The 25,124-nt window shown below is 33.5% G+C and overlaps 1 protein-coding gene across 4 annotated transcripts in view; it reads left to right on the plus strand.

Annotated features, from left to right (window-relative positions):
* KLHL1 (kelch like family member 1) overlaps positions 1-24,608 on the plus strand; it is a 192,201-nt gene extending 167,593 nt beyond the window's left edge. For 2 of the 4 annotated variants that reach the window (XM_071431099.1, XM_071431098.1), the window contains exons 9-11: positions 10,979-11,191; positions 15,319-15,490; positions 16,488-24,608. In XM_071431099.1, the coding sequence (XP_071287200.1) occupies positions 10,979-11,191; positions 15,319-15,490; positions 16,488-16,547 (445 nt within the window). In that variant the 3' untranslated portion in view covers positions 16,548-24,608. The remainder of the gene's footprint in view (positions 1-10,978; positions 11,192-15,318; positions 15,491-16,487) is intronic. The other 2 variants (XR_011679785.1, XR_011679786.1) reach the window with 2 other exon arrangements.
* The last annotated feature ends 516 nt before the right edge of the window (positions 24,609-25,124 follow it).

Below are 25,124 nucleotides of genomic sequence, written 5' to 3' on the forward strand. Positions count from 1 at the left end.
GAATACATGAAGTTTTATTAATATTGGAAATATATGTGTTGTGTTAGTGTGTGGAATTCTGCTCATCCGTATCAAAGGCAGTTCAAATGAAATTGCAAAGGCTATATGATGTGTACCAAGACTATCAAGAATGTATGTCATACCAAAGAAAAGCAGCAAAACTGATACAGCTGGCAAAGAAACACATGCACAAAATAGCTGCAATTCAGCTGGGAAAATAGAGATGAAATAAAATATGGGAACAATAAGATCATGTCCACAAATCTCTCATCAGGTTCCAAAAGCCTGTTTATTGGTTCACATAAAGGGTAATGTTATGTGGTTTTATATAACATGAAAGACTGGAATCTGAGAATTTTCCTCTTCTGTGATATTTTTGTTTTCCCAAGTCAACAATAGGTTCCAGGCACCACTAACAATGTTTGCTGAGGCTTTGGGGATTCCATCTCCTACATCTTCACTTGTTTCTCATAGTAAAAAAGTAACACAGGAGTGGAGTGTGTTATCCTTACTATATATAAAAATTATTTTTAACTTGATGTCTTTATCAGTTTTTAACATATTTTGTTAAATATAGGTGTTGTAGGATTTGCCATGACTGTAGAATTTCCTGGGATGAAATATGGTCAGTATTTTCTTCTGATATGGAAACAGCATCCTCCCTTCTGCCTTGTTAATGTTAACAACCCTGTTGCAGATTTTGGGAGAGAAAGAGTGCATGAACTTCCTCAGATCAGCAGTAGATATGGGTCTAATGTGATATGGGTCTAAAATACTAAATGTGGGATGGAGATCTACACTTTGAAAACAAACTGGTAGAGGATGGTGTTTTTTATATGCAGATAGTGAGTCAAAAGTTGGGATGACTTATTTGAATCTTCTTTGGGGCTCACATAAGTGGTGTGTAAGTTATTCTATATAAGATCAGCATTCTACAGTTGTCAGCAGATAGTGCTGAAGCAATAGAACTTCTCTTTAGTATGAGTTAGAAGCACCAAGGAACAAAAAGTGTGAAAAGGTCTATATTTGCCAGAAACTTTTTGAAATTAACACTTAACTATTTCAAGCGTTTCTTAATTTCTTGATTTTAAACTCAAGAAGAACAGAAATCTAGTCGACACCTTCAATCCAACAAATACTAATCCTTTCATTAACTTAAAATGTAAATGCTTCTAAATTTCTAGCTAATACCATAGCTATTTTTTTATCCTTCTATTAAAAATTCTAATACATGAACTGCTCATTCCCTAAGAACACTAAACCTTTCCACTAAGTGAATTTCAGAACATATTTTATGCTAATAGTGTAGAGCTAAGTGAAAATGAAATTTAGTTTACACACCTTCATCAGGAATACATACTCCTCAAAGACATTCTCTGTATTATACAGATTTGTGTTATTTTAAACATTTTTGTGTCACTACCATAACTGAAGTTTTTCTATATTGCTCTATTATATGTCCACAAAGACTGCATTACAAAAAAATATTCCTTAGTTTCTACTGGTATATTCAAAATTATCAATATTTTTTGAAACAACTGTAGCTTTCTGCCATGAAAGTCTGGCCCTTTAATCTTGATCCCTTTAGTGAATATCAGTAAATCTATGTTACAAAAGCATAAAATGCTCAGCTGTTGACAGCATCCACCAGCTGATTTTGAATGGTAGAACATCACAGCAGTGCCAAAAATCATGACTTTGACACACAGTGGCAAGCAGCTCAAACTCATGCTAACATCTTGTGGAGTCAAGGAAAAGGAGTCCTGCCCTTTATTGATTGCCACATCCTCAAATATATTCTACAGTGAACTTGATATCTCCTCCTGCTGCTGTTATTAAATACCACAGAACACTGTTGGTATATGATAGATGACAAAAAGCAAAGACTTGTTTAATCTTAACTTTTAGAAGTACAAATGTGCAAGTATTCTTTTACGTAATATTTTACATTTTTTAGAGGAAAAGAAAGGTTTTGTAGGTGTTTGTTGTCTCAGAAGGAAAGTAAAGAGCAAGGAGAAATGCTGCAAGAAAATATTCTCCATCATTATCCATCTGACTGCTTACCATTTGCTGTCACAGGCAAAATAGGCTTGAGCTGGGGAAAATAAATGCAATTCATTAATAATAAAAACAAACTCTGGCTCTTGAGAAGCAACCCCAAATTTTAACTTGCCACCTTTCTTCCCCCCTTTCCCAGGCTCAGTTTATGCCTTGTATAACATTACAGCCCCATCCCTGACTGGTGCAGGGGGTGGGAAATGGGTATTGTGGTTTCTCAGACCCTTTTCTCCACCCCTCCTTCCTCGCACATTTCCCTTGCTCCATCATGGGCTCTCCATAGGCTGCAGTCCTTTGAGAGATAACCTCCTACTCCAGGGTAGTGTCCTCCATAGGCCACTGTGCCTGTGACTGGTTATCTTTATATATTATCTTTAGCAGGAAAATGCAATGCAAGACTGCAGGCAAGATGAATTAACTGACCTAGAGATATTTTCCTTTACAGGAACAAACCCCTAAGAATAGATCCTCTTAATCAAATCCAACAGGTTTAAAATTGGAGTTGTTTGGCAAGACTCATCTCTCTCAATCAATTATGTTGAAAAAAAGTCCTTTTTCCTGTTTGCCTGAGACACTGATATTTTTTTCATATTATTGTTGAAAGACAGTCCAACATAAAAAAAAAACACTTTTCTGGTTGTGTCCTTTAAGTAATTATTTATTATCAATTAGTAATGTCAAGTTTTGTCTCTTATTTAACTGCAACATAGAATTTAGATCAGATTCCACATCCTATTAATTCTGCTTAAGTACTGATAGAATATACTAATTGTTATTTTTTAAAAACACATTTGTACGCGCATATTTATTATTTTTCCCTTTACATTCACGCAAATTAATGTGTTACATTTTCAATTTTACTAGTTATGTAGAGAGACTTCAATAACTATGTAGCTTTGGGATTTTTTATAGTTATTTATCTATTTATATTCAGTTACATTCATTCAGTTCCACCACTTTTGAAATAATTGGATTCATTTAGTAATGGATTGTCATAAATTGGATTTTTTTTTGGCAGTGCTTTCCAAGCTATTCTCTGTTTCATTTTGAATGGGAAACGCAGAAAGCTGCCCAATAGAGATGTTGGCATATGCACAGTGGAATGTTTTGTTTTCAGGCCATTTAATGAGAAAAACTGGAAAGAAACTTGTGTTATTTAGATCAATATTATGTCTGCTGTAAATAGCAGTTACTTTAGTTTAACATGCCCCTTACAATTATTATGTACTATTACAAAGTAACTATCAGAAAGTTTAGCTTGATGAACCTTAATTTTTAAGAAAAGTGGCAAAATCCAAACCAAATTAATGTGAGCACAAGAAAGGTTCTCAAAATCATCTTATAGTTAGTCACTCACCAGGAATATAATTGCTTTGAACTGACCTTGGAGAGCCGAAGGTTAATAATTCCACAAAGTCCTTAATAGTAGTTGAGTGTTTGGCATGAGAGAATTAGGAATGTATTACATTCATATAACCACCTACAAAACTTGATTGTATGGCTGATTACAGCCCCTTCCAGGAGTTCTGCTCCTTTGGCTTTCATACATCATATAATAAACTATCTGTGGCATTTTCTCTTAGCAGAATCATTAAGGCTTATTACTAATTCAGTGCCCTGGTCTGATCTCTTGTGCTTTTGCACACAAATTCATATTTTCTACATGGGGGTCTTATGCAGCTCAGTGAATGTACCATTTAATTCAAAGTGCATTATAGTCTCTCTTTCTCAAGCAAGATTTAACTTGTTATTTTGCATTCAGCCTGTAAAGAGAGGGACTCTGCACAGGTCTACTTTTCTTTCTGTGGGGCTAGGCTAGCCTTAAAAAGATACAAACTATGTAAATTTATATAACTCTTATAAGGGAAAAGTGAAATCATGCATCTTTAATGTAAACCCACTATTTTTTTCTACAGTCCAAGGCAGATGCATATGCAGATAGGACGCCTTCCTCTTCAGAAACTAAATCATTGGTAGGAGACACAAGAGATGCTAAAAACATTGCTCACTTGCAGAGTGGGAACCTCACGAGCCTATTTTCTCTGGCTATACTGTGCCCAGGGCCCCAGACGCTTGGACCACATTTCTATTTTGAATGTTTACTGTTCATCTACAACTTTTAGATGCCCTTCTCTTCATCCATTACCCACACAGCAAAGTTTTCAGACTAGCTGGCTGTTAACTGTTGTACAGCTAGAATGACTATAAATTGTGATTAGGTCTGTCATTCAAGTTTTGTAATAAGAAGCCATTTGTCTCCACTACATAATTCCTTTTTTTTTGTCCTGTAAGTTTTGTAATGAATTATAAATTCTACATAAATATGCATATGATCTAGTATGGTATGAATTAATTTGGACCTACATGTTGTTGTGTTATTGCAAAAGCCCCATACCTTCTTGGTGATTTCTCATAGGCAGCTCCTCACAGCACTGACTCCTTCTTCATAAGACCACCAACAAACTCCAGCTCTCTCCTCACCCACCTAACCCACTCTTTTATATCACTCATCCATATTAGACACAGCTGTGGCCTGTTAAGAGCAGGCCTGTTCCTAATCTTTGCTAATTAGTGCAGCTGCAACTCTTCAGGGGTGAGATTACCTTCTGCACTACCTTTATTTTCTTACATTCTATCCCCCCACACATGCATGGGTACTTCAGGCCAGACAGACATAGTGAGTTAACTTAGTCCTTATACATGGCAGAAAAAGGTAGTGGTGTCGCTCCATCTAATTTAAGCTTTTAAATGTAATACGTGCACCAGTCTAGACAGCAGGAAGCAGTGTGGATAATGCCTAGGAAAATTCACTGCCTATTTTTCAAATGCGCAGCTTCCCCAGTTAAGCACAGATGTTTTGTAAAACAGTGAGCAATGACTGTTTTCTTTCTTGTGGTCAAGACTGCAAAAAGTATTAATATCCTATATTGTTGATTATGACTAAAGTTTAGCTTTTCATTATTACCTGTAGTGGGAGATGAAGTATGAGAATCCAAACCTGTCTCACATGGTTCTCGCTGCCTGGGTGCTGGGACAGGAAGGAAGCCCTTGTGCAGTGCAGTTGGAGCAGTCTAGAGATCCTCCCACACCAGATGTAGGCTTCAATATAGACTACACATGTGTACATATGTTATTCCTGTGTGTTATAATGTGTATTCACATCCTTCCTTATTTCCACATATGTGTCATCTGGGAGGATATTTAAATATACACGTCTGACTGAAATTAAAGAAAGCTAAATATTAATTTAATGCTCAACTAAACATCTTTATGGGCAACAGGCATTACAAGAGCTGACAAATACCTACTATACTCAGCAGAATAGAATGCAAAGCCATCTCCACTCTTAATTCCTATTTTTCCAATTTGAAACTTGATTAACTTCTTAATAACTAATAGTTGGGTAAGACAAAATTTCTTTTGACTCAGTAGACCAGCTTCAGATAAATCTTACATTATTGGCTGAGTTTTTTGAACAGAGAAGGGTTTGTTTATTGTGAAGATCACAAGCTAAATGACCTAAGACTTTTTTGCAAGTCAGCCATACAATTGCAATGCATGGATAATTTTCATACTTCAGCAAGGACTAGGGAACTGCTCAAAATTATTAAATAAAGGAAGTATTAATATGCTTTAATTGTGTTTTTAAGGCTGAAGTAACAATTCAAAATTTCATGCCAAACTAACAAGACAAGAAAGTATGACCAAAACTACTGCATTTCCCATCGGTGCCATTTTTTTCTCATAGCTTTTGTTGCTTGAGGTTTTCTTTGCTCTTGTGACTTATTGGTGATTCACTTATTCTTTTACTAATCCATTAAAACTAAGAAAAATACCCTGATTGGCATACACAGTTACTGTCATGTAAGGAGAAAAGGAAATGTTTTAAACTGCATGCTTTCTGCCCACAATATTGTCACTGACTACAAGCAAATCAGTATATTAAGTGTGACGCAGATATTTTGCATGCTGCTAAATTACAGCAGTGCTTTTTATTGTCAAAAAAATTCATGCTGGCACATGTCTGCTTTCATCTCCATCATCTACCTAACCAGACAGTATCTCAAATTTGCCTTAGGAAATTATTAGCTAATATTAATGAACTTTGTGAAAGTCTTTTGCAGTGGGAAGAATAACAAACATACTTCAAAGACTAGCTCACCAGTTACCAGTCTTAGAATCTTTTTGGTTGAAAATTTTGTCTCTGTTCTTACTATGTTTTACACTAAATGTACTTTCACCTAAAAATAGTTTTATAACTTAATTTGAATCCTGAGAAGTTATTTCATGTTCTTTTATGACAGTTTTTATGCTGCTGTTGTTTTATAAATATTATGTTTGTTACCTTCTGGTTTAAATCTAACTCTTTTTTTTTTTATTCTGTATCCCACTATAGGAAAAATGAGACACATATTGAAATTATTCTTCTTCAACTGTGGAAACTACAAAAAAGTGTAGATATTTTAAAATATTTTAGTCAAAATCATTAAATAAATGGATACTGAGACAAAAAAATGGAACAACTCTATGGTCTAAAATTATTAAATTCACAAGGAAAATTAGTATCATAAACATTATCTCAGTCTAGAACAAAGTAATTCAATGGATTCACTAAAAATTCTTATTTAATGACAGGTACTCTGTGTGTCTTAATAATAGAGTAAATAAAGGTCCTCATGCACATGCTATAGTAAATGATTAATTTACAAAGACTATTTTGCTGTACCTACTTTATAGCCTGATAAAGTCAAGAAGTTTTTAACTGGTGCAATGTGCATTGACTCAATGGTCTTGTATAAAGAATGTAGCCCATATAATTCTGATTACAGTTAAAATTGCTTGAAACAAGTTCTTTCTGTTAGGAAACTAAAATTTCCAGTGTAGGAAGTCAAACTTTTTCATAACAATATTATCCATGCAAAGGGTGTTTTTCTCTCAATATTTTATGTCACAGAATCATAGAAGGCCTTGGGTTGGAAGGGACCCCAAAGATCATAAAGTTCCAAATCTCCTTTTATGGGCAGAAACATCAGCCCTTAGATCAAGTTCTCAGGGCCCCCATCTAACTTATTAGTAGTTACTACTTATTAGTATAAGTAGGAGTTCAATTCCAGGAACTTACTCTGTGACTATATATTTTTCCATTTTTGGGGGGTCAAATTCTACTTTTAATTTACTTCCCTACTGCATTACAAATGCATGAAATAACCTTCCAAATTTACACACAGAAATAAGACTTCATTAATGCTTTCCATTCACAAAATTATTGTATTTTCAGTTTCTGCCAGTGAATTACATTGGCTTAATCAAGGCAAAATGGATAAATATCTCTCTCTACAGTCTGATTCCTAGGCCAGGTATGGACTGAATCAGCAATACTGTAGTCCAGCACCGATGAAAATTATTAGTGGCCCTCAGTCCTACCAAGCAGATATCTTTTGTGCCAGAATAATTCTCTGCTGCTCTTTCAGACACAGTGAAAGGCCAGAAAAGAGGACAAAAGGGCCTAGGAAGAGGAATGGATAAGGTTTTTGATATTCATAGTGAAAGAATTTTGAAAGGGAAAACCTCATTAAGAAATGCAGAAAGGGCATGATTCAACTGGTTTCACAAGCCATACCCACCTCACATTAAAGGCAGTCTGGTCTTTTGAGGTTGGCTTGTCAAACTGAATTTAAAACTGTCTTTTCTGAGTAGTTATCAAAGGTTTGTAGTGACAGAACTGAGATAAATGCTTTTAATCCAGCTGGTTGTGATTTCTCCTAATGTTTCCTACTTCGAAACCTCTACTACATTTTTCTAGCCAATTATACATATAGCTTTAGATATACAAATGTTCAGGGATCTCTCTCCATCTTAGTAAAAGAAGTGACAAAACCCTGAAAAGACAGAAGAGGCTGAGCTTGGCCTAATTTCATATCTATGCACAGTGTCTGAATCATCTGAAATGTAGACTATTTAGGAATAGAAATCTATAATATCTCCACAGGCAGAACTTTCACTGTGGAGATAAAAATGATCAGTACCGGATGCTTTCTTTTCCTTGCTGGTCTTGCTCTCTAAGGAGGGATATATGATTATTATTTTTATAATGATTCTAGTTTTGATAGGATATACCATGAAGAGTAATTCAGCTAATTCAGAGAAATACATGATATTTTTCCCTATAGAAATTTTGTTACAAATTTTTGACAAGCTGGACAAAGCTGAAAAAAATTGTTTAACTTAAAGTCATCTAATAAAATAACACCCTAAGTTCTAAAAGGGAAGCAAGACTACTAAATAGCTTTAATTGTAAGTATTTCAAAAGTTTCAGATTCCTGATTCAGTATCTTGAATATTCAGTGCTTGTTGCAGAGATGTTCCCCAGTCTTTTTGGGCCTTTGTGAACACAGATTTGGAAATTTGACTGAAGACTGGAAGCTGACTGGAAGCTGACCGAATTGTTCAAGCTCAGCCACAACCAGAGCTTTAAACAATTGCTTCATTTCCAACCTTTTCTTGTCTGAACTATTTTTATTTTATCCTTGTGAAATTAAAAAAAAATAGATTAATGATTCCTTAGACAAAAAAAATAGACACATAATCAAACTCTAAAATGTTAATTCCAAGATATGATTTTGAAAATGAATTTCTTTCTGAATAGCTGAGAGCATTTTAACGATAGATGAGGTGGTCCCAATCACTTTTATCAGTTACTTATGAACAGCATCTGCTGTCTTTTTACTAGCAACTCAATAATGCCTTCAGCTATATTTTATTAGCTGTCTTAATTGGAATAGAGGAATGAGAGAGTATATTTTACTTTCAGTGTGCAAATATCAGCTTATTGATTTATTTCAGTTGAAAGATGATGGAATAAATAAGAACTTTTCATGCCAGAAGAAATATCAAATTGGTGGGGATTTTGACTAGGGGTACACAAGATTATTCACACTCAAGTCTGCCGAAGTGTTGGTTCTTTGCATCCTTAAAATGGTGTTCAGTGTTTACCTGTCCAAATATCTGCTTGGAAATACATTTGACAATCTCAGAAATCTTAATCGTGGTTTATATTTTTGGGGATCAATTCACTTACTGACATGTAGTTGTCTACTGGCTTCAGAGTTCCAGCAGTCATGTTTTTTTCTGCTGAGTTTTGTACTGTACTATTTTCCATATCTCTCAGCCTGGACAGAATGTCAACACAACTTAAATGTCACAAAAAATGTCTTATCACTGTCTATGGGTAGCTGAACCAAGTCACATCTTGAAAATAAAGATAAGATTCTTGCAGACACCTATATGTAAATGTTTATATTTACATTTATATTAATGTAAGTGTTTTTGGCCACATGTTTAAATATTTTTTGTGCTGTTCTTTAGGCTCGGATGACTACTCTGAGTGTAACAGCAAGTTGGGCACTGTAGACATCCACAGATTAACAGAATCAGATGCTTTAATATTGATTTCATTTGTATATATCTGATAATCATAAATAAAGTTAAATATGTTGGGTCCGAATCCAAAGAAAAAGAAAGTATATTTGCTTTAGTATCTCTCACAGAGGAGTACGGATTCTCCTGGGTGCTTTAGTCAGAGCACAGCTATGTCTGTCAGGCACTACCAAAATGTTCTCAGGCTTCAGTGACATATTTAGTGGTTGTACAGCACTTCCTTATTCATCAGCATCCTTACCAATGAAATGTAATGGTAAATGCACATTTAAATGGCTCTGAATTCATGGAGTGCTTAGGACAGTAAAAGCTTCCAAATGAGTAATTGCTTTACAGAGACAGCTTTCACATCCAAAATTGCTTAGTGGTTGGACTTTAAAATAGCCTGTGTTTCTATTAGTTAATCTCCAGGCACTATATAAAAGGCAACAGACTGCAAAAAGGTTCATGTGGAATGAATATAGCATGGTATTAGGGGGAAAGAACAATCAGAGCTATTTCCTCCTGGGACCCATTATAAACAGTAGAACGAAACAAGTTTCATGCCTGCAGATGCTTACCAACACAACATCATTTTTGTTAAACCACATTTTTTATAATTTCAAGTTTAAAATACTCTTCAGAAGTTGTTCATGACTTTCCAACATAACTCTACCCTCATAAAACATTCTGATGAAGAAAAACAAGGCACTGTTGTGGGGGGTTATAATTGTCTTGCAAAGCAGACATGTTGCTGTTAGTGTGGGTAAGAATTTTCCTCAGCGTAAGCCAGAGCCTTGAACCTGAGGTAGTAATTTTTTTAAATCCATGTTTAAAGCATAATGTGATAGTCTTACCTGAAACACATTTCATACTTGATCTCTACTATATTCCAAGTGTAAAACTCATGCTGAAAATGTGTTCCCATTGATAGATCTTTATGCGGAATTTGTTTAATATCAGATTTTGTTTTCTATATTTTTTGTGCTTCTTAATACTTTGATGCACAGCAAAAACACAGAGAAATGATAATAAATGGGCTGCATATTTCTTCCTTGTCTGGATTAACAGATATAAGTTTGCACTTCCACTTTCATCTCATAGATGGTGAGCTTAGGCGGAGTCATGGTTTGACACTGGCGCAATGCCAGTGCCCCTGCTTACATGATTTTTAAACCTATGGAGACAAACCTGCATGTCATTTGTGGTGCTCTTCACTGAGTATGCAGTAAAGAAAGAATGAAAATATTCATTAGCAGAAAGAAATATCTTCCTTCCTCTTCAAGTGGACAAAATACTAAATAGCACATGAGTTTGGTAATAATATTGAAAACATCTATGTTTTTTTTCACTATATGAGATTCACATGGTTTCAAATATTATGTATTTTCTTTTTTTCTATTTTCTGATGTCAGATAAAAAAACAGTTACTCATTGTTTTTATTTTTGCTGCAATTCTGAGCTCTTGTTTTGTCAACATTTTTATTTGCATGGACTTTCTTAGGTTATATTCGGTTGGAGGTCGGGATGGAAGTTCATGTTTGAGTTCAATGGAATATTATGATCCTCACACGAATAAATGGAATATGTGTGCTCCTATGTGTAAGAGAAGAGGAGGTGTAGGAGTGGCTACCTGTGATGGCTTTCTTTATGCAGTTGGAGGTCATGATGCTCCTGCTTCTAATCACTGTTCTCGACTGCTGGACTACGTGGAAAGGTATCAAATTATACATGCATTTTTTAAATACAAAATAATATCTGGTAGCATTATTTTCTTAGCTTAGTTATGGAAAGTTTAAACAGATGTTCTTAACCCTAGAAATGTCTAGTTAGTTCTTACTTGAAAAATTCTATAAAGGTGTGTGAAAGACAATCTCTTTGAATCTTATTGTATTCCCTTTTTATTTACAGTACTATTGTATATTACTACAAACACAAAAATCCACTCTTTTCACATGCCATTTAAGTAATTTTAGGACACTATATTATACATTGAAGTGTCACAACTAAAAATTGTAGAGATAAATTTTTTTCCTTGAAATCATTTTATAACACAAAATTGAATTATATTTAGAATATTTTCTAACTCCAAAAACATAGCTAAGCAAAGAAGAAATAAAGAAATATTTAAGTGATGGATATTCACATAACAATGGATTCCTTCCTTTATCAAAATTGCCACTTTCTAATGTGGTGATGTAAGTCTGATACACTTACAGTACCTTGAATTTTGCAAGTAGATTTTCTACAAATCCAAATATATCTAGTAGAGCAGTGCAGCCCAGATGAAGTCATTAAAGCATTCAGTTTAAAGGTATTCTTCAAATTTTTAATGAATGTTTGATTTTTTTTTCCTGTTTCTGAATGCTATAAAATAGAATAAGGAAAATATTCACTTCAAACGTGCACAGATTGCAAAAGTTAAAGTAGGTGTGTTTGAGTAATTGGTTTATCTTAAGATATAAGCTGGGAGAGATTTACCTCATTATTTCTTTTCAGAAGGGCTATTAAATGTCAGTTATTTCTTTTGCTAAATCCAGCTTGGTATTCAATATTTAAGTGAAAAATTATAAGTGAAAACTCCTTATGTTTTCCATATGATCATGCTCAATCCTAGACTCATTGCCATGTCTACTATATGTAAGCAAACATCATTGCCAACTTCTTCTCATCTGCAACAGAGGGACAGTTAATCAGGGAAATCCCATGATGCCTGCACTTACAGGAACTATGCTTGTGGACCTCTATTTATAAGGAGCAATACCAAGAATTTTCAATTAAATAAATTTATATTAAGACTACTAGTGGCAGTCTTAATGATTTATTTTCAACTGCTTCTACTTATTGGTACTGAGAAGGGAGCTTTTATTTCATTTTTCATTCTCTGAGAAGAAAACCCTTCTGGTGTTGATGACAAACCATACTCCATCGCATTTGCCTTTCTCAAGAGAGACTGCAAAGATCAGCTAAACCTATCCTTATGCTGTTTTAGGTACTAGTGTTAGAGTGACAATGTATAGTATCCCTCATCTAGATATTTTTTCCACTGGTAGCAAAAAGAGTGGATGACGTAGTTCATCAAGAGTTAGCTTTGAGTCTAAAAGCTGAGACTAACAAACAAAAACCTGTATTATAAACTCACATCAAGTGGATGTGAGTTAACTGGTGGACTCCACTGAAATGTTAAAAAAAACTCTCACGCCCTTGCAGTGATTAGTTAGTTTATAAGATGGCTGGAATGTTATTTAGTGTGTCTGGTTTTTTATTCCAAAATAATGCATCACTTCCAAAAAATAAAAGATCCTCAATATCTTAGGAAAACAAAGAATAGTAAGTGATGAGGAGGTCTATTATCTGAGTAATTTTATGTCTCTCTGAAAGTTTTTATTTCTGTAAAATATATTGATGGCCTGCTTTTTAACTCTCTTCTTCTTCAGGAATGAGTCTACTTCAGTCATTTTGTCATTCTGATGCAGACTGATAGGATGTGCTTTATTCCAGTCCCAATTTGTTCCGGGAAGACTGTCAAACCAAACATAATATTTTAAAATTTATTTTTGAGATTGTGCAAATATAGTGGAGGCACCAGATACGTGTTTTCTTAATGCTACTGCTTAAGTACTGCTCAACAGTAGTTAGGTATTGCAGTTTACTTTCTTCTAAGGTTGATGCATTTTTAAAGGATTTTGTCTGGATTCAAGCATTCTGAAATAATTGTTACATTTCATTCATCTTCACAAGTCGGCAAAGTGCAATCTTCCTTTCCTTTTTAAAGGCAAAACAACTACTTCATAAGAATTATAAAGTTTTCAAAATATTTTGGCAGATTTTATAAAGCAGGTTTTCTTTTTCACATGTTGCTCAAAACTTGACAGATGCTAAAAACATAGTCATTTGACCTATAGTTTTTTTCCCCCTTTTCTCATCTTGATTTCAAAATTGATTTCTTTCCACATTTGGGAGCTTTTATCATAACCCTGTTCAGCCTGGGGCATACCTAGTTATTATAAAGATGACATATACAGTTGCTTTTTAGCAGCAAAAAGGATGTAAGAAATCTCAGGTATTTTCCTGGCAGTTACAAAACCAGCAAGTTCCTGTGCAGTTCTATTTCATTGACAGAATTGAGTTATGAGGATTCATTTTAGCCTTGCATACCTGTTTATGGGAAGAAAAAGGAAAAAGAAAAGGTCAAATAACAATGTCAGTTTTATTGTTTTCCAGCTTTAACTTTTGCACCTACTCACCTTGGTCCTTGTAATTTAAGAGGAGCGTATGGAGGAGTCTATTAAACATTTATTACCTTTAGGTAGGCGAAGATACAATGAACACTGCTGCATTTCACTGGATGGGAAACTGTTTCAGCTAGAGGCATATGATGCTGTTGTTGAAAAACTCACACAGTCTTTGAAAAAATATCTATTAATTTATTTTTTGGCTTGTTACATGGTCAGTTCCTTTCCATATAATCAAGCAATATTTTGCAGTATTTTCCTCTAAAGTTAGGAAAGACATTTATCATATGTCTATATATTTGAGATTTCATTTTCTGAGAAGTCTCCCAAATGCCAGGATTAGTGGCTAGCACACAAGTAGATTGTTTTCTTAAAATGCATTTATGTCTCAAGAACAATATGAACAAGGTTACAGACAATTCTTGGATCATCCAATTAAAAAGTTATATTTATGAACCAAAAGGCTATTACAAGCAAAACACTAGCATTGCTGTTTCAGTGCTTGTATTAATATACATACATATATATATATATATATAATATTTCATTGTTCAAATATGTAGGACTTCAAACAGTATCCCTCCAAACTGCTTATTGCTAATATGACTTACTAAAACACTTACACATTTAAGCAAACTAATAAAGTCAGACTTTTTAGAGGCTGTGTGGACTGAAACTGCTTATTTTCTCCACCGATCACATGATTATATTACATAGTAAACTTGCTTAAGGACAGATTAAATTAATTTTGTTATACTGCGATGCACTATTCTGTTTATCAATATTTGTCATCTAAAAATGAGATATCTAGTGTAACCTAATACTCCAGACACCCTTGGTAAAAAACTATCAAAAGATAATTAATAATAATAATTTCTCGTTTATGCATGCCCAAAAGAGTTACAATGGAATGACTTCAGAAATTTAACAATTTTACTGTGTTAATGAATATCTAAATGAAAAGTTAGGTTAAATATTTAATTTTTAAATTACCATCATTATACAAAAGGATTTTTACCCTCAGTTTTAAAAATTCTGTTGTGATTATGTCTAAGAATCAGTATTACTTAATCTACTTGAGCAAATATCAGGAGGAGACACTAACTGTAATGCAGTTAAGCATTAGAATACATAGGGAGATTTTTACTGTTGTACAGTATAATTTCAGGAATTGAAATATAGTAAATTTAATTTTAGAAATAATATTTCTAATATTTTAGATGTGCTACGGGAAATACCCCACTTTAAATGTATACATAACAGATAAATAAAATGTTATAGCCATCCATTCAGATATTGCTCATCTCTTTCTGGTCATATATCTTTATTTATCAGATCTCTTTATGACACACTATCCTACAAATACCTTAGTTTATTCTAGAAGGTTCTGAGCAAAAGTTTCTAATCAGCAGCTAGAGGGTTGAATTGGCAACACAATAAATATGTATCTTTTCTTTTTGATGTTAGGAAGAATTCTTTTGGGTAGGATACTAAAGGTTTGGTTTTCCCCCCCCCCCTCAGGAAAAAAAGAACTATATTCAAATGAAAATCAGCATCAATTGATGCTTCTCTTCTCTGCACATACCCAGTTTCATTTTTCTTTGCTCAGGTATGACCCAAAAACTGATACATGGACCATGGTGGCTCCACTGAGTATGCCTCGAGATGCTGTTGGTGTTTGTCTCCTTGGTGACAAATTATATGCAGTGGGTGGCTACGATGGTCAGTCATACCTGAACACTATGGAAGCATATGACCCTCAAACTAATGAGTGGACACAGGTAATTATAAAGTTGATTTTATATATACACATGTGAACACACACATGCATATACAGTCTTATATGTATGAATTAGCCATTAGCCAAGCTTTCTTTAAACCTAGTGCAGAAAGGTTCATACTTTGGAATCATGATCTTATCTTAAAATAAGCATTTGAAATAGGTGAGATGTATTATACTCAAGAATGCCCACTTCTTTTTATGATTGCAAGGGGGAACTTCTGTTGACAAGCTTGAATGTAGACACAAATGCTTTAAAGTTAGTACAGAAGGCCACATTTTTTAATCCACTATGAATTACTGGGAAGAGCATTTTTATGATGCTCTGTAGGAGATACGAAATTAATTTGGGAATATTTTCTTTTTGCAAAACCACAAGTTCACATTAAAAACCATTAAAAATATGATTGGACAGGTAGTTTGGAGACATGTAAACAATGTTGTGATTTATACAGCTGCACCAATTACAGTGTGTTGTTACATACATATAAGCTGACTCTACTGTGATAGTTTCAGCAAGATTCAGTCCCCTAAAGGTTTTAATCCTTGTGTTGTCTTGAATACTGTTTACAATTGCCAAAAATATTCTAAAGGACACTTGAACCTGTTTAGGAATACTCGAACCATTTCTGTATATTCATAGCTTTCACCTTGCCTCAAGGACTAGAGTGGAAGCATCAGCCACAGTCTAAAGAATACAGAACCCCCTTGCATATCAATGGTTCACAAAATTGATGACAACTCTCAAATTAATTCCTGCTTCCTCTTCTCACATCTTTCAAATGAAAGATGTCAGGTGCGAGTAAGCAATTTTAAATTACAATAGTAGCATAATGTGGGTTTTGTTTATTTTTAGCAATTTATACTCCCATTAGTTTTGACCATTTAAAATTAATTTTGACTCAGCATTTTGACAATCTTTGCATGGCTTGTTCCTCTTTGGCAATCTTTTGCATGTTTTTTTCCTATTCAGTTAATTTGTGTCTGTTTTTCTGCAGATGGCTTCCTTAAATATTGGAAGGGCTGGTGCCTGTGTTGTAGTCATCAAACAACCGTGACTTTGTCAGCACTGCTTAGGATTTTACTGACTGTGAAATGATTATTTTTCTATGAGACAAAAAGAATGATAACTTCACAAAAGCAAGTATCTAAACAGTGAATACACTGTTGATCACAAACTTGAAGAAGTTTGGAAGTGACAAAGATTAAGTATTTATGCCCTATAAAATCATAAAACTGTTCACAGTCAGTGAACAAGGAAAAAGCCCCCGAGTATTGTAGGCGTAAATATGTGAATGTAGAGTAGTAAGTTCAGGTATCGTTCTCATGAATGTGTCCTGGAGAACTGGATAATCATGGAAAATCTACACAAGGAGTGGAAAGGAATATGAGAACAGTTTTCATGGCTGCAAGAGAACTGCAGAAACATGAAAGTATATTTAATCAATTTTAAACTGTGTTTTTTAAAAGAGAAAAGTGGGTAGTAATATAATTTTTTGCTGTTAAGTCTTGTCTTCAAATGGGTTATGGTCTTCTCATTTAAATGAGCAGTTTGACTTTACTGAAAGGAAGAGGTCAAATGGTCTGGATATTCATAATGACTGAGCTGTGACTCTAGAGCAGGAAGAAACACAAAACTAAAAGTAGACTTGTTTTGTAACTTCAGGTTGTACCTCCTCACCTGTGTTAATGCATCTTATAACTGAGTCTGTTGAGGGGGAAACCTGTGTGTTTAATCAAGTAATATAAAGCAGTCCTGTGGCTGCACTGGGGCTTTGTTGCAAATATGGGAGTCAAAGAAACAGTTACCTAATTATTTCTTAATCTTATATTCAGTTTAAGCATGTGGGCTCTAACCTCATCATTTAATGCATCTACTGCATGTTGGAGGCTCATGACAAGCTGGAAAATTGATCCACTTCTTTCCTGCATCATGTTAATGGATGAACCATGACAGGAACAGTCTATAAATACTCTTGTAACATTTCAAGAGGGAGAAAAATCCTACATTTTATTTCTTTCTGATGCTTGTACATACACAATTTTACCTACTTAGAGCTGCAAATTTATGACTTTCCACTTATGACTGAGTATAACTGCAAGTCAGGAAATCAGAATAAATGCAAGTGGAATAAGGAAAATTAGACCATTTGATCTAATAAATTTCATATGGTAAATATACTAGTGTCATCTGTGCTTCCTTTTAGGGTTGATAACTTCTGCCAGTAATGATAGCTTGAGCTTTTGATTTGGCAGTAAATTTGGTGCTGATGCTTTCTGTCTGCTCAGCTGAATCAGTTAGAACCTAAGGGCACTACTGGAATATGAAATTCTGCTATTCAGGGATGCACAGCTTCTGGGAACAGGGCACCAAATATAATTCTCTAAAGCCTTGCTGATCCTATAGGAAACAATTTATGGCCCAAAAACCAAAACTTCACAATCCTCTGTCACTAGCAATTTTGAGAAGAAATTCTGGTTGCACTAAAATGAGTTTTCTTAGGGGAAACCTCTGCAATCATTTGAGATGAAAAAATACATAGGACTTCCATCTTGGGACATTTGATTTGAAGGTGTGTCTTTCCTTCTAACTGCATCAGCATGCATGGAGGTCTTTGTTACTGATGTAAGTTGAATTGCAATTCTGAAGCCTAAGTATATGGATTTAAATATTTTAAATATTTCTCTGTCCTAATTTAGAATCAGCTGAAAACTCTTCAACATTAATTTTCCACAGCCAGTTGCCTTTTGAATTGCAATTAGTCTTTCACAGACAAACATATGAATTTTTCTCCAAGTACAACAAGCTGTTGAATAAAAATGTTACCTCTCTAAAGATTTTGCTTCACATAAGCACAAGTTTTGGAGACCAAATGAAGAAGATTTTAAATTATAAATGTAATTAAATATAGATATTGGCATTCAGAACTCCTACAGAGATAGCTAAAGAACTTAGAAATTGAATTTTAATTCTATTCCCAGAACTTTCTTTTGATTTCATTATATTAATATATAATAGAAATATTGCTCTACCTGTACACAGATCTTCAAAGTTGGATTATTCCTATTAATTTCATTCTGAGCCAAATTGTTTTAAGTGCCTTGATCATTATTTTCATTTTTGATTCTCAGTTTCCTTTTCTACTTTTTCAATTTGCTTTTATTTTACCAAAATGATTCTCATGTGAAATTTTTCAGTCTATTCCACTTCTCTTATTTTGAAACAATAAAATTTTTATTTATTTTCATTATGTAAAATCTAGCCACAATAAGAATCAAAATTGGCTTTCATATTTGTACAAGTGTTACAAGTTTCTTCTAAAGAGATTTTATGAAACATTTTAAATATTTTTCTTTACTAATATGGTTACTTTCACTAAAAATAATAATAGTTTTACCTTTTTCTCAAAGAAAATATCTTTAAATCCAAGTACTATGTAATTGTAATCTTGATTTCTGTGGTTCATTAAAACCATCTTATACTTTCATATGTATAAGAGTTAAAATCACTTCTGATGCAGTAAATTGTGCTAAACAATGTTAAGTTTACTTATTAAGAAAGCCACTGTCTTTTCAAAAAACAGGTGAACTAGTTCATCTACCATGATTTATTTTCTCTCACATGATCTCTTTGATTTCAAAGTACAAAAATCACAGGGAAATCAGAGCTGCAACAAACATTAATTTTACTGAAATCAATGAACAAATTCCTTGAAATGTAGATATTTCCTAATAAGTTGGAACTCTTGTATATCTACATCTAAAAATGTCAATTAATAGCTATTCTTTAGTGGAGCTCTTTAGTATTGACACTACATCCAATTTTATAGGAAAGTTTTACATTGTTATCAAAGTCAAAAATAAGCTATGAATATTATTTCATTGGCTTTAGTTACAATTGTTCAATAATTATTTTAATATATGTTCTTGCAATCAAATACTGATATTGTTTGAAAATCAGAAGTAAATTTAAAAAAAATCATTTTACATATAGAACAGACTTTTTATTCATATGAAACTTGTCCAATTATTAAGACAATATTAGGATGGTTTCAGGGAGTTTCCTGCCTCATAATTATACTCTGTTAAGCTAACATTAATTGATGTAAGGGAACCATTTTAGCATAGACAAAGGATCATTTCCTTGGATACCATTTTCCTCTACAGAAACCTGCTATCAATTGACCATTATTTTAAAAGTACTTAAAATATATCTAGAAATATATATTTAATATATCTATAATCTTATCTCTATGTATTATTCAGATATTTTCAGTATGTTTAGAAGGCCCATATAAATTCCCTTAAATATGTTTATGTCTTAAACATTTTCTATTATTTCAATAAAAGTAACTCACAAAAGAAATTTGAGTTATGCAAATTATATGCAAGTTTTAATGGCTCAGACTTGATGTCCATGAGCAAAAACCAGAAAAGCTGTAAATTGTGATTAGGAATGAAATACACTTTTTCCACAAGAGAATTGACATTCTGGAAAACTTCCCTTATTATTTTGCCCACAATGAGCTGGGGAAAGAAACGTGACCTATGACCTATGTTATCTATGAATTTACATTAGTTATTTCATGAGGAATAAATAGAGAAGGCATTTTCACAAAGGCTTCATAAAAGGTCTTGTAAATTCTTTCAAATAGCAGTAATAGATTCCATCATTAAATTCTTAAAATACCAAATTATTGCATTTTTGCATTTACTGTATCAAATAAATGTGCATACACCAGGCGATGCAGGCTCACTTCCAGCTCAGAATCTCAATATGTTAAAGTAACTCCAGATATATTTCTTTTAAAACAGATTATCCATGCAGTATATCTGTTCTAACTTAAATGAGAATGCATAAAATTTTCAGCAGAATAATTATTCTTCAGCATTATTCTAAATCCAGTGTAAAGTTGCTCAAATTGGCATAACCTTGCAATTCATTGCAAATTCCCTCATTATAGTTCTGCTTCATAGTTCATGGGGACTGGGTACACTCTGGGACAGAGAAACCACTGAAAATCATTATATCAGCATAAGCTTGATTTCCACATGCAGGACTACAGCTGTCAGACATTAAACCATAAAGAAAATTGCTAGCACAGGTAAGAATTGTGGTGACAGGGAACAATACAGCTTCGAGTCACTGGCTATTCACAGCTTCACCTTGGGGAATCTGTGCAGCTGCCAAATTCATCACCTGCTAAGAGTTGCAAAAGTATTCAAAGCTGAGGTATGAGCAGCTTACACTTCTATCACCCCATACTTTCCCAGACTTCCCATGACAATTAAAAAATGCACAAAAATTAAAGTAATGATGATAAAAAATCCTCTCTTGCAGAAGTTTAGTCCTGCTCAGAATTAGGTCTGTGAACCAGGTTCATGTTCAGGGTCCTTTGCTTAGGTGGCCTAGGTTGTGTGTTAAGTCTGGCGACATCTTTAGTGAACTCTTTCTAATGTCCCCAACAAAAATGTTGTAAGAGGGTGCCTTTGATGGCCTCCAGGAAGAAATGATGTTTCAAAGGTGAGAGGTTTCCATTAAATAGATGAGCATTCAGTTTAGTCACCCCCACATAAGTATCTGATACCATGTGAGATGCCCAAAATTATCTAAGTCGTCCACACTAGGCTGGCACATATGACACAGATGAAGTTATGGAGTGGTAACAGGAGTTTGAATGGGCTCTAAAGTATCCCAGATGATATTAGATACCTTTTTGTAGACAAATAGAATCCAGGATCCCTCATATATATATATATATATATATATATATATATATATATATATGTATATGTATATATATGTATGCATATGCACCCAGTAGTGCCACTGTTTATTTGAAGTTATTATCTAACAACCCACCTGTGTGATGGGACAGCCTGAATTTAAAAATATTTAATTTCAGGTTGCTTAAGCTTGAAAATATTAACCTCAACTGTCCAATGAATGATACAAATAGTGAGAATAGGTGTGATATCCATTAATACTTAATAATTTTGGCAAGTATGGGAAATGCTAACTTGTAGAGATCCTCTTTATATGGAAAATTCTCTTTTTTTTCATCACTTCAGTCAAAAATGTGTTCTGTAACCAAGTCAGAAGTAAATCACCCTTACTCAGCAGTTATTGAAAAAAATCACCAACATTGGTTGCTATTACCTAATATAGACTTTTTGGGGTTTTTTTTCCTATTTAACAGTAAAATGTTTCTGAGTGTAATTTTGTGAAGGTTTGGGTGGCACATTTCAGTCACATTGTGGAAAATCTCACATATAGACATAGTATGAAAACAGATTATCTGGCTTAGGTTTTCTCTTGTCTGTATATCTGTATATTTTTCCAGGATATCAGTTAATTTTAAAGGGCCATTTGTTCCACTTGAAAGGTGAAAGAGAAAGAAGACTTGCTATAGCAGGCTGAATGGATAAATATTCATGTTGTAATAAAGAGGGTTCTACTGCACAAATGTCCACATCAGAATTGTACATACAAAGGATTTTCTTATAGCCAGAGTAGAAAAATCACTATATCCAGGACATGATTCATCATCTTAATAGGTGAAATAAATCACACTTTAAAAATGTGTTTCTCTCCATTGACTGCAAAAGTGCTTAAAATGACTAGTTCAGACAGAATTACTTAAGCTGGATAAAATGCATCTCTACCCTTTGAGAAATGTCTAGAAGGAACTGGCCCCACAAACATTTATTTCCAATATATATGACAGGAATTTAATTTAGAATATAACTCCAAGACTCAAATATGCATTGAACAAAAAACAATTTCCCTGTTCTGAAATCAAACGCTTATGATATTCACAAAGTGGATAATTTGGAGCTTTCAAATTACAGGCAAAGGAAGCAAAAGATATCTCTTTGTTAACCTAGAAGGAGAAAAAGTGTTCAGAAAATTGCAGCTGCAGCTCCTGGTTACCTAAACTTTTAGGTATCTTGTATTTGAGGGATAGGGGAGCAATTTAATACAGTAACCTACAAGACATATCTATATAATTAAACTTCACAAACTTTCAGAAAATGAAATATGATTATATAAAAACAGAATTGCTGTAATCAGTGGGCATCATTATTACAGGCCCTTGTGTGGGAAGAGAAAAACTAGAGAAAAGCAGACATCTCCCATCAGATGGGTCATCTCAGCCAAATGTAGGCATACAGAAAAATCACCTGCTTGAAATACATTGTTTTCCTCTTTGTTCTATAAAGGTGCCAATGAGAATAACCAGATTTAGTCACCTAAAGTAGTAGAAATACCAACAATGAAGTGTAGAAAAATGCTAATAGTATGATCTATCTGAAATTGTAAATCCATTTGACTTGCTTATGGATTTATCCATGTTATCATTTATCTCACAAGTAGTATACACTATACTCCATATTCTTTGACAGCTCTATGTATATACACAATTAAAGAGATACATTTTATGTGATCAAAATCAACTTTTGAAATAACATCCATTGTAGAGCTAATGTAGGTGAATTTTTGTTTTTATGGAAGTTCATAGTTTTGTGCAGTTCTGCACAAAGTGCATAATACTGGATTAATTGTTCATTTCATTATAAACTGTGAATGTTTAGCACCTTCTAAAATCACAGACCATATTCTTTGCTCTTTAAAATCAGATGCTTATTTTTTTATTCCATTTTTCAAAATTGTGGCTATATTTTACATAAGACATTTTTATGAAACATATGTTTATGTGTCTGGAACCTTGCAGAAAAATACATGTCAGGATTCTGTTGGAATGAGATTAAAAAATGCACAAACTTTTATAAATGCATTTTCTATGTCACATGCTTAACATATCTTTGGTTATGTTTAGTTGACTTTAGGAAACTGATTCCGAGTTCTTAAAAAATTTATAAAGAAAATGAAACCAAGATTTTTGTCCAAAGTATTTAAAGAATAAACTTTACTTGCTTGACTGCTATCATTCTCCTCTTCCCTCCTAAAAAGCAACAACAATAACTAAAAAAAAAAAAATAAAAAAATAAAAAAAAGAACCCCAGATAAGTTCTAAGTCCTTTTTAATTTCAGTGTCCATTTAATAATTTATACTGTCATACATATATGATTATTTGTAAAATTAGAATTAGAGCAAGCGCTGCAACCAAACTGACATAGAAATAACTGTTATGCACAGATTGCAGGTCATCATTAATTGGGGAAATAAAAACTAATTTTTCTAGAATGGTCTAGTGAACACATATTGTCAGCAGACTTATGCTAATGGATGGCTCATTCTCTAATTAAAATGCTTCTGCCTTCACCTTGCATAGCAAAAGAGCTTCTATCAGATTATGGCTGCTTGCTTTGAGGAAGAGACTGGAAAATGATGTCTGAGTCTTTATTGCAAGAGGAGCATTGTTAAAGCAGGAATGATGTGGTTAACAGCATGTCATAAATATAAACTTTCCAGTGCTGTCATAAGAGCATGCAACTGTTTGCAGATGTATTATAGGATTTTTTGCATCAAATGGATCCAGTCAGAAGTTTTGAAGCTTTAGTCAAAAACAAAATCAGTATTGAAGAAATATGTTGGGATGTTGACATATGAGTTTACTTAGTATGGAAAAGGAGTACAGAGCAAAATAAGTGTACAATGTTTTGGAATGTAAGACAATAAATACATTAAGAAAATGTATAAATATGGTTGTAAATACATTCAATTAAGCTGTCCTAAGTTTTGCAATATTTGCAGAGCAGTTTACTGAATGTTATGCTTTTACCATGGTTCCGTTATATCTTGGACATGTATGTATAGAATGCAAGTGAAGACAATAGAGCACAATGTTAAACTCTTAACCTTTGTTTCACACAAATTGTTTCTAAGAAATTTGAATATTGAAAATGTCACTGTGCAAAAATAAACATGCTTGTTTTTATGTGTTGCAGAGATGATTCTTTTAAATGAATATGATAACACAATTAGGGGTTCAGCTTGCATATTTTAAACTTGCCCATACAGTTTCACTTGTGTAGATCCAAAGGGCAAGAATCTTAAGACTCTGATAAATATTATTATTTGTTGTTTATACTTTTCTTAAGTCAGACTATCAAGACTATAATGGGATGACAAATAAAATCATTAAAAAATTAAGAGTTTCAAGTTTTTTGATCACCTTTTATTGGAAACAACAAATGAAGTTCTTTCCCTCAAAAAGAAAAAGAAGTCTACATCCAGAGATATGTGATTTAAGTAGAGTATCATGAGCTGCAAGTGAATCTTATATGCTGTTTAATATGATTAATAAGAAAATAAATTTTCAGTGGAAAGAAATATACATGTTCAGGCAAAACAGCTATCTTGAGTCACATGTGTTTGAAGAGTTTTCTTGAATCACATATGTTTTAGTTTCCAAAATGTTAACCTGAGGTATAAAATAAATCTCTGTTATAAGACTTTGGAGTAATTAATATTTCTTCAATCTACCTCCAGATTCCAGATTTGTTCTGAATTTATCTTAGAGTGAGATCCAGCTGCACTCTACAGTCTGGGTAGACATTTCAGATTGCCTGAGATTCAATCGTTTTCCCAGTTTTCATGTGTAATTTGGGAGAATCATGTGTTCTGTTTTTTAAATCCATTCCCTCATTCTGTGAAACATGGATCATA

This window comes from Agelaius tricolor, unplaced genomic scaffold (genome assembly GCF_023055355.1).
Source record: "Agelaius tricolor isolate 1412-34295 unplaced genomic scaffold, bAgeTri1.0.p SCAF_7, whole genome shotgun sequence".
NCBI classification, from domain to species: domain Eukaryota; kingdom Metazoa; phylum Chordata; class Aves; order Passeriformes; family Icteridae; genus Agelaius; species Agelaius tricolor.